The following is an 11,095-nucleotide window of genomic DNA, read 5'->3' as shown; positions in this document are numbered from 1 at the left end:
GGGGCTTGCGTGAGGGGACTAGGGGGGGCCGTGAGGGAAACCCTTGTTCGAGTTTTCCGCACTTTGGTGAGAGGACGACATGACGAACCCTGGGCCTGGTTCTGGGCATATGGTACTACTACTAAGTACTATGAGGTGGGACGAGTAAGCCTTGCGGAAAGCCCTTTTTGTCTTGGAATTATTCTAGACGTGTGTCGATTGGGTCAGCAAAACGGCGACTTCCTGGGGTTTCTTGGTGGTTATAGTAGGTGGTGACATGCGCCGCGCCCAGTGATACAAAGTAGGCAAAGTGAAGGAGAAATGATTAAGCCCGCCACGATCTCGCAAGCCCTTGGCATGATGAGATAGACGACGGATCGTTCCACAGTGGTGTTTTTGCAATGGCAGTTGATTGATAGGGCGGGTTAGGCATGTCAGTTGGGGGGGAAGTGAGCACTATTAGGTTTTAGACAATTTTCCGGTGGGAGCAAATGCGAAGGAGCAGAAAAACCTAGCACGATGTTGGTCGTGCCACTTGTCGTACGTTGTCTGTGGTCTCATGGACAACGATCAAAAGTATGTGTGTTAGCGGACGTTGACGCAGATGGCGGGTACGCACGCACCTGGGCTGAGACAGCCAGCCATCAATGACCAGCCGGTGAAGCATGAGCATTGTCGTCAAGTGGGCTGAATGGCGGCGGGCTGGCTCCCAGTGACTTGGCCTTGGCTGGCAAGGCAAGGCAAGTAGACTAATGCTCGCCAGGGCGCGACAGAGCGCTCCTGGCGCGTGGGCAGCGAGTCTGGTGGGCTCATCTGGTGGCAGTACAGTGGCGAGTATACTGGCTCATGCAATGCCAGCCATCATGGACATGATGCCATCCTTCCAGCTCATCATCCACCCATGCTCCATCTCACTGTCTTTTTTGCCCTCTCTCCATCTGCGGCCATCGGACCGACTCCGCAAAACCGCGCTATGTTTCGTCCCTCGTCCGGCAAGCGACTGCCGGTTAGACCGAATGCTCAGGAACAGATCGTCGTTCTCAAAGTAGGACTTCTTTTCCCGTCCTGGAACACGCGCACATGTCGAAACGGTTTGGCTAGTGTCGAGTCGTCATGGCTGGCGGTTAACCATGTGCATGGGGGCTGCGCGGGCGTGTGCACAAGCGACGTGAACGCTAGGCCTAAACCAGTATAGCGTATCCAACTAACTTTGTTCTCATGTAATTCCAATGACAGGTAGCACGGAACCGCTCGTGTTCGCTTCTAGCCCAGACACTCTTCCCTCTCACACTATCGTGCTCTTACTCGCTCCCTCACTTGCCCTTGTACATGTGCTCACCCATACTCGAGTACACGCTCCTTCACGCCTGCTTATGCAGCTTGGACGCTACTGCATAAAAAAAATCACATCCCACGCCCCGGAACACGCCATTGCTAACCCGACGACTCGCATAACTACATTACTTACACATGCGTCTAAGCGGATGCTTCTTTTTCAATCAAAGCATATCACGCGCCCGCTCCAACTGCTGCGCGCTAAAGCCCAGACAATAGCGATGGTCTGCAAAGGCCCTGCCATTGGCTGGGACTCTGATGCTTCCGTTTCCGTGCGCCTATCTTCCGCACTCTCTCTGCTGCCTCTTTTGTGCTTAACAATCAGCGTTTGCCGCGACTGAAAAGCCCTTGGTCCATTGTCACGTCGCTGCCGTGCCACGCTGCCGTCTTGAAGGATTCCTCCCGCATACGCGTCTTACCGGCCTCTCTCTTCCCGCTACCCTACACCACCTACCTGCATTGCATATCTCTCTCGCTCTCTCCGTCCCTGGCGAACCACCCACCTAACCTTCCCTAGTAGTACGAGGTACTCTCACATGCTGTAACACTGGCTCGGGTCTGTGTCGCACATACATTTCACCCCGTACACATACCATCCTTCCAACCCGTACTGCTATCTACATGCGCACATCCACGCCCGTGACAAATCCGTGTTTCTGGTCTTCTGGTTGGCTCACGTTCCAGACCGGAAACATGCGAACAAGAAGAAGGTTCACCGATCGCTTCTGGTCCAGTGCGGCGGGTATCCGCTCACAAAAAAGTGTCCAAGTCAATCAATCGCGCTGCATTCCTGGGTGCCCTGCCCGCAACATCATCCCCAAGCCCTTAGGACCGCAAGGTGGCACAATTTGCCCCCCTCTCAGCGCACCATCCCCCCTACCCAGTGATGCTCACCGACTCGAATGGTTCTACACTACTTAGATACTTACGCATACCACCTACGCTTGGGACCAATCGATCTCGGATAGTCGTATAAAATGCTCGCTTATGTCCGACGCACAATGCTCTTCGCCGTCATGCCTTACCGCGCTCGCCGTATTGATCATTTAATCGCCATTCTCACCGTCAAGGGCTGTCCGCTAAGTACTAGACGAGGGAGCTTGGGCCTAGCAGCGTCTTGCCAACTGCACATGATGGACTTACCTTCTGCTTCTTGGAGACACGATGATGCTTGCCCTTGTACGGTTCCGCCGGCTCTCCCTCACACCCCCTTTAAGCGACGGTGGCGCCGCATGCATTCTAGTCCTTGTTGATCGGTGTCCAGCATACCTCACAATGGTTGCCCGTGGCTTTTTTCTTTCTTTCCAAGTGAGTCATGGTCGGCGCAAGCGTGCGTGAAGCTTGTCACCAAGCCTCCCGTCTGATAAGCGTCGTGCTGATCACGGGTGGAACTTTCCATGGTCTTTCATATAGAGTACTTACTTACTAACATGGATCCAACATGCGTACGTACGTATGAATTGATGTACAAACATGGAGTGGGCCGCGATTTCCGATGTCGGTGTAACCGAAAGGAGCATCCGGCTGAGCTGCACTACGCTTGCTTTTGGCGGAACTCGATACCCGTGCATACCTCTGCAGGTACTGATGTGCACCATCTGTCGCTTGATTCGCCGTCTATCCTCCTACATTTAGATGAACTGAGTCGCCTTTTTCCCACATCCAGTAGTGAGAGACTTTGCTTGTGTTATGTATACACACCATCTACCGCATGTGGCGCCGCACTCGAAGCATCATGCATGCATGCAGAGTGTAGGATACCCACAACAGCATAGCCTTTTGAGTCGTCGAACCATGCTCATGCTCAACCATTTTTTGGTCATTCCATCCAATCAGACTATGTGTTTCGTATAGCAGTAAAACTCTACCTGCATCATTGCAACATATCACATCACACTGTGGCTCGGAGAAAAAAAAAAGAGGGAAATCCACACACCACGTCGGTATATTCGCTGATCCCTCCCCCCTCCTCCAATCATACACACCTTCCCCTCAAATAAAAAAAGATGACTTGTGCGTATCTCCGCCTTCCCTTCCCTTCTCGTTTCCTTCCATCGCTTCACATGTCTTTTATTTGGGGGCGAGAAAGCTGCCAGCGTGGCGCATTTTAGCTTCAAGATACGAGAGACCTAGCTTCATGGCGCAAAAAGCCATCGCCTGCGCACACACGGTCATCTGACATCCGGCATGTCTGTATGGGTGGCGAGTGCAGGATCCAAATTTGGACGCACACATGCATACCCAGATGCAGTGTAAGTGTAGTTGCAGGATGTGTGTGGTCTAGCGAGTAAGGTTGGTGGTGTGACGTTGGAGTGGCCGCCATGTAGTGTAGTGGATTAGGAAGGGAAGGAAGGGGCTTTGATGGCTGGGATACATAAGTGATGTGAGATGTGGGTACCGATTGTAAGTCTTGCAATAATAATGGATCGGTGATAGATGCTATGTTTTTTTGCAGTGTCTTTTCACAGATGCACACCTGTGGAAAAGTCTTTGTTCGTCTAGATAGGATAGATATACCAGTCGAGATATCTACTTAACCATCATTCTTTTGTATCAAGTAAGGAAATTACTTGATTTGCGTGATAATCAAGTATTGTATGTACTTCTCAAAAAGGTAAGATGGAGATAACAAACCACGCAAGATATTTCAAAAGTCGTCAAACTACCCGCGAACAACAATTATTACAAAAACTATTACAACAAAAAATAAGGGCCGTTGCATCTAAACTCAACACTTATTACGATATAAGAATACAGAGTCATTTTACCCCGCATACACAATGCAATGACTGCTCCACGGAGCAAGTTCGTATAGTCCGCGGAGCACACAGTACCACTACCAAGTCATCCTGCGTTTCCATGAATAATAGGTTCGTGTTTAGTCGCAGGACAGTTCGTATCTAGTTTTGGCCAGATATTACAGCTCTTCCCTAGAATTTCACTGTAGCCTTTTCAAGGGGAAAGGGGAAAGGGGGAGTAAGAGCTGAAAATTTCGATGAAGCTTCGCCAGCAACCAACACCCCGGACAAAACTCTACTTTATCACTGCGATTCGAAGAAACTTTTTTAAGAAGGATTGGATTCTTTTTTCTTTTGAATCGTCCTAAGAAAGATAATTACGTGTTATCTTTCCTTGTAGATATTTTCTGTGGAAGCAAGCTGTGTTGCTATATATTTATTACGTAGGTATATACTAGCTTTTAGTTATCTTTCATTATAAAGTGAACAAAAAAACACGCCCTCTTAGCAGCTATTGATTTTTTTCCTTTTCTTCGCAGACAAGTAGTTCTTTAAATAGGAGAATCGGGAATAATGAATCATTGTGGGTTGGTATTTTAGATGTTTTGCAATAACTACATCGTATACTCTTCTTGCCTATTTCAAGGTAAAATATATATCTAAACTATGTTATCCTATGCTCGCTCTCACAATAGTCCCGTGTCAAAACCTTCTATTTCTAGTATTACCTATATCATATCCATCTTAACCTAGCACTCTTCTTATTCGAACGCTTTAGATCTGATTTACGACAGCCTTCTCTTATTCTAACACGTCAAGCATGCTTCTTGTCTTTTTTTTCTTTAATTCTCCTGAACGGAGGGAATAGAAGAGTATCAAGGCAACTGCTATCTTCGTCGCAACCGTATTTTGATTGTCATACCCAACGGAGGTGTGTCTACTAGACACATATCCGTTGAGAGGTTATTACTAAACTATTTCTTTAGGTTGCAAAGCAGGGTCTCGCAGACTCTTACCCACTCTTTTTCTTTTACTTTGACTAGAAAGTTATTCTGTCGATACCCGATTCCGACAGGTCGGGGTGTGACCTGCTATTCTTTTCTGAGATAATCGATCTAATACACAATGCAGCAAACAGATATATAAAAAGAAAAATCAAATAATCAAGGTAAAGTGATACAAGATGCATATACACAAGACAGCAGTAATTAAAGTAGTATTTCTTGTCTTTTGGTAACATAGAATTGTCAAAAAGAAACATACAGTAAGAACAACAATATTTAAAAAAAATACTTTGACCTACTTTTGTGTACGTGATATGATGCTTACACACTAATTCATCCCTTGCCTTTTCCCAAAAAAAAATCAGACACGATAGACACCAAAAGAACATACACCCAGTTAAAACAATAAATCACTCTCAAGTGATGTTCAAGATTCACTACCTCCACTAGAGAGGTGTATCGTGTGTAGTGGAGTGACGTTCTCTGGGAAATATAAACACAGCTACAGTGCCTAATCTGCTACCCTCCAAGGCATCATCGTAGCTTGTAGCACAATGCAGTTTCTTCAACGAGAAGGAAGAAAGTGCGTAATCTTACTGCGTGTAGTCTATCGAGTTGCAGAGAAAAAGAAAGGGTAGAAAAGGGGGGGGGGTGCGTGTGGCATGGGAAGTGGGGATTCATGGCTAACCTCCTTCCCCCCCCCCCCCCCCGAGTTCTATCCAAGGATGTGTCTTACGTCAAAATAGAACAACTGCAAATGTCTTTTTTTCTGTCACTTGATTGAACTCATGGTATTCAAGCGGAAAAAGGGTATGAATTGACAAAGACAACATCAGTCACAAGATGTAAAACCATATTCACACACATGAATCAAGGATCACAAAAGGGCGATATCTCAACATTAGAAAGAAAAAAACCCCCGTTTATGCATTGAATTCAAAACCCCCGCTAACAATCCATCAAGAGAGGCGACGGCGTTTATTCAGGGTCTCAGATCTCAAAGTTGGAGACACCGATGGCTTTGCATAAAGTACAAATGTAGCGCCATTCCATACATAGAGCTTTCCCAAAGACATATAGGGAGGCGGTGGTGCCTGGCAGGATGATTTGGCACGAAAGTGAGCGTAGGGCACATAGCGTATACCATTTTCCTAAAATGGGATCCTCAAGAGTGTACTCATCGACGCCATGTACGTGGTGCCATTCCACAAGTATGAGAAACCCTTATACTTGTACGCGTCTCGTGAGGATTGGTAATGTGGTATCTTGCTGCAACATGCAGTTGGCCATAAAAGATCGTTATTCTCATTTACCACTAGTATTCCGCGTGTGCATCGAGGTGCCAACTCATATTCATATGGATTCATAGTGTCTAGAAGTACGCGTTGCTGCTAGTAGGCGTTTTGAGGTACTTGGTAACCGCCACCCATCTGGGCCTGCTGTGCCTGGGCATGTGCCTGGGCTTGCATCTGGGCGACTTCTTGTTGCCGTTGCGGCAAGTCGTTGAACCATGGGTGCTGAAGAGCATTTGCGGCAGATATACGCATCTCTGGTCGGAGCTGAAGCATGCTGTTGAGCAAGTTAAGTCCAACCTGGTCGACTTGTGGCAGGATAAGACGCAGATCCTGGGTGTGGTAGACGGGAAAGTTGTTCTTGTACTCGGGCAGCTGTGAAATCCCCGGCCACGAGCGCTCAGACGGCGTGCCCATGAGCCGGAAGATCTTTTGTACCTGGTCTTCATTGGTAGTCCCTGGAAAGAGAGGTCGGCCCGTGTACATCTCGGCCATGATGCAACCAGCTGACCAAATGTCGATGCTAGTGTTATATGTGCGACTGCCGAGCAGGACATCGGGAGCGCGGTACCATAGGGTCACGACCTCGTTGGAGAAGGTATTGACTGGAATTCCAAAAGCGCGAGCAAGACCAAAATCGGCCAGCTTCAACTGTCCACGATTGTTGATGAGCAGGTTCTGGGGCTTCAGATCGCGGTGAAGAACGCGGGCCTCGTGGCAAAAGGCGATTCCCTTGAGCAGCTGGTACATGAACGACTTAATGGTGACTGGGTCGAGAGCACCTCGGTCGCCGCGTGAGTCCATGTACCTCTTAAGATCCCTGTCCATGTATTCAAAGACGAGCATGAGCTTATTCTCGGTGTGTATGACATCGTGTAGCAGGACAATGTTCTCATGGCGCAGCTCCTTCATGAGGGAGATTTCACGAATGGCCGTCGAGGGCGTACCCTCCTCCGAGTCGAGGTGAATCTCCTTTAGGGCGACGAGTTCGCCCGTCTGGCGGTTGCGGCCTTTGAAGACCTGGGCGAGTTAGCATAGGCGTTCGAGAGCGGGGGGTAGGGGCACATGGTCCAGTGGCGACCTACCGTGGCATAGGTACCCTCTCCGAGCTTCTCGAGCTGCTGGAAAGAGCTGGGGTGTCTTCGGTTGTCCATAGTGGGCACGATGGGCGCAGTGTCGCCGTTGGCGTCACCGTCGCCAAGGTTGCGGACGCTGATGGACGAGTCTGTGCGGTGCGGGGGGACGAGAGTGCCTGCGTGGACGGGGTGGAGGCTGCCCGGAGGCGCTCGCGATGTAAACTTGGGATCCCAGAGGATGGCCGAGGCCGTTGTCAGTTGGCTGGCAATGCGCAGTGGCGAAGATGAGCGAGAGGAGCGGGCAGCGTCGGGGGCTGGGGCTGGAGGCGCCGTCTTGACAGTGTGCAGCGGGTGTGGGGAAAAAAAGAAGAGAGGACGCGGATAAGGATGAGCGGCGAGAGCTGCTAAAGAAGGGCCGGAAGACGATAACAACAGCGAGGGAAATTCGTCTTTACTATTGGAATACAGTGACACGACTCGATGCAGCAAACGCGACGGGGACTGGTGGGGCACAGAGGGCACCGAGAATATACAGCCGCTGAAGAGGGCGCCTACTCGGCCTCTCAACTGCCGCCTCTGCATCGCCATTACTTCCACATCATCGTCAGGGTACCCGGCAAGCTATTATTATCTTTATGAATGGGCGATAAAAACAAGACAGTACTTCATATCGTAATGCTATTCGTCATTCGCACATATCCACCATTAGGGCAGATCAAACACTTTCATTGCCACGTGACTCGACAAACATCACCCTCAAGCTACTGACCCCCAACCTTGCTCTTCACCCACTCAGGCACCGCTGGCCGCTTCTCCCAGCCTGCCTTCCAGCTCTCCCTCCATCCTTCCTTGCTTGCTGGCATCGCAAATACAGCGGTGACAAACCACACCGTCTCGTCCTTTTTGATATCCTTTTGCACAATCGGCAGCACAGTCCTGCTCTCGACAAGATTGGAGTTGGCGTCTGACAAAATGACACTGCCATGTCTGTCCTGCTGGTGAAGATCTACGATGCCTACCGCGCCCGTACGAGGCGAGGCTGCAAACGCAGATGTGGCATCTGAAGCACCACCCTCTGGTATCGAAGCATCAAGTGTGCGAAGCGTGCCGTTCCATTCAGTCAAGAGACGACCATCAGACTCTCTCGCACCATAGACAGCCCATGCTCCCTCTGCACTCTTGATATCCCGCCCTGACGTTACCCGATGCACCCTCAAATGCCAGTTTGGTGTCTCTTCGGCTGGTGGGATCAAATACGTTGAAACCTCAACATCGGGCCAAGGCTTCATACTGCTAACCAGCACCGGTACCCCGTCTATGTTCTCAATCTGAGAGTCTCCGTTCAGTGCCCTTCTCATCTTCCACAGCTCCCCGCCATCGTCAGAAAAGGCAATTTGTGACTCTGGCACGAATTGCTCCAGTTCTTGGTAGCCTGTCGACACCGAGTATGCAAAGGCTGCACTGTAGGCAAACTTGCCGTACTTCGCGTTGCTGTTCTTAATCGCGTAGTGGCATGACTGTCCGCTTGACAGCAGGAAAGTGTGACCTCCGGACCGGCACACAATCTGCCGAGGGTGTGGAAGAGGACGCACCACACGTGTATTAGCAAATGGATGTGGCTCCTCCTTTGCACTCCAAAACGGGTGAGATTCTGGCATGGCCAGACAGGCAAAGGCGAGCATGCACCAATAAGGTGATTGAGGTGAATTGTAATTCTCAGCCAGGTAGTAGTTGGGGTACGAGTAGCCAACAGTGAGCATGCCGTTGGATTGGAAAATGTCGTGTTGGGTTGTCCACCACCGTAGATTTCGTAGCCAGATACCTTTGACTACGCCCCAGCTGAGGGGCTCAGGCAGTTCGAGGTCAGCGAACGCAATGGCGCCCCAGAAGGCTACCATGGCCCAGCGGTATGTCAGTGAGCGACCAAAGGTGATAGCACGACCTTCGGGATCGAAAAAGTGTACAAAGTCGAGAGCAAACATCCGGGCCCGCTTCTTGTACTCTTCAGCCTGCTCAGGGTCGATGTCTGCAGCCAGTTTCGAATAGAGAAGCTGTAGATACTGAATGGCAAAGGAGCTCGAGTAGTAGTCCATCTGACGATATGTATCGGGACCATCGTTTGACCAACCATCGCCGCGGTAGTACGTATTCAACTGCTTGATGTCCTTTTCCAGCTGTGATTTCGACCACTGGGCGCCATTTCTCTCAAGTCCTAGGTTGGCGAAGACGCGGAACCAAAGCCTATCAAACGTCTCAACATCAATTGCAGTCACAAAACGGTCACCAACATGGATATAAGAACAAAACAAACAATCGGGTCATCGTACCAGTTCGTATCCGGCATCTTCTTATCATTCATGCTCCCCAACCACGTCTCGACATTCTTCTTCTGCCGCTCCGTCAACGGCTCCCAAAACTCTTTATTCGCAACCGCCAGCGTAAACCCAATCGGACACGCCTCCACCATGCGCTGGTCGGTATCCTCCATGTAGCCCCAGAACTCCGGGCTCTCAGGATCAGTCCCGGAAATCAGGCCTTGGACAAACTTGTCGGTAGCAGCGTACCTGCTGCCTCCAGCTAGTAGTGGCGCGAGACCCCATAGCGGACGCGCAAAGCCCTCGACTTGGGCACCTGTCTCGTCAAAACGCGTGCCGGTGCTGCCTACCTTGATCAAAGCATTTTGTGGCGAGAAACCGGGGAGAAGGGGGTCGAGAAGAGATGCTACAGCGTCGACGACATCATTGCGTGACTTGAAAGGATTCGTGGAGAAAGGATGGAGGTCAAAAGCCCGGTTATTGTTTGCCGTTGTGGCGCTCATTGTTCCGTCCGCTATTATTGTTTTTTTTACTTCCGTACTCTGTGTAGTACGAGATGTGAAAGACTGGGCACACGTGCTTCCCGTCTGCTTTTTTTTGTTTCCGCTTCCGTGAGTGGCTGGTACCTTTTTGGTTCAAGGTCTAGACAGCTTGGGAGCTTTCTGCAAGGACGGGACACCAAGGTCAGCGGTGAGTGGTGCAAACGTGCGTTGGAACGAGGCTTTGGTACAACAACCGCCCTTTGCACGGGGTGCAAGAATGATGCGCTTGACTCAGATTCAAGGTCGTCTGATCTTCTTGGCTGTAAGTATACAGGCAGGCTTACGGCGAGCTGTGCTGATGTCAGGCTGGCTGCCGTGTGGAAAATGTACCCGCAATGCCCAGAAACAACCAAGACGGCAGAATATGCGAGCCGCGGATTGGGCGTGATAAGACAAGAAAGCTTGTTTTGGACACACCTGTTAAATGGCGATATGTATGTGGCGTGCCGCAACCGAATGACGCGGTGCCGCTTTTGTTGAGATTTGGGAGGAAGTTTATGTGAAACTGCGTGCAAAGAGCAGCAGCAGCGATCATGTATTAACGACTTACGTGGTACACGTAGGTTGGAAAGAGATAACCTCGGGAACCTCGCGCGAACATTGTCACGAAGTGTACTCTTACTTTTGCCTAAACAGCCTGAAGAGCCCATTGTTCCTGCTCCGAATGCGGCAAAGGCGGGGGGAGGGATCCAAGCCAATAAAACCACTTTTGCTGTTGAAGAGCTCTAAAAATCGTACAACACAGAGGACAAGCATGCTTTTATTGGCCGCTGACGTGACACAGAGGCTGCTCACGATTACAAATGCTTGGGCA

General features: G+C 50.0%; 2 protein-coding genes across 2 annotated transcripts; both read right to left on the bottom strand.

The window, feature by feature from the left end:
* Positions 1-5,483: 5,483 nt before the first annotated feature.
* Positions 5,484-7,502, bottom strand: COCCADRAFT_35470 (uncharacterized protein; the record flags this gene model as incomplete). The annotated part of the gene is made up of 3 exons (XM_007712545.1): positions 5,484-5,493; positions 6,551-7,368; positions 7,434-7,502. The coding sequence occupies 3 exons, from the start codon at positions 7,500-7,502 to the stop codon at positions 5,484-5,486; spliced, it is 897 nt and encodes a 298-aa protein (XP_007710735.1).
* A 683-nt stretch (positions 7,503-8,185) lies between these two features.
* On the bottom strand, positions 8,186-10,242 carry COCCADRAFT_92048 (uncharacterized protein; the record flags this gene model as incomplete). Its single annotated transcript, XM_007712544.1, has 2 exons — positions 8,186-9,665; positions 9,752-10,242. 2 exons carry the CDS (start codon positions 10,240-10,242, stop codon positions 8,186-8,188), a joined length of 1,971 nt encoding a protein of 656 aa, XP_007710734.1.
* Positions 10,243-11,095: the final 853 nt, after the last annotated feature.

Source organism: Bipolaris zeicola (genome assembly GCF_000523435.1).
Source record: "Bipolaris zeicola 26-R-13 unplaced genomic scaffold scaffold_45, whole genome shotgun sequence".
NCBI classification, from domain to species: Eukaryota; Fungi; Ascomycota; class Dothideomycetes; order Pleosporales; family Pleosporaceae; genus Bipolaris; species Bipolaris zeicola.
The sequence above is the reverse complement of the archived record's forward strand: the minus strand, read 5'-3'. Positions and strand labels throughout refer to the sequence as shown.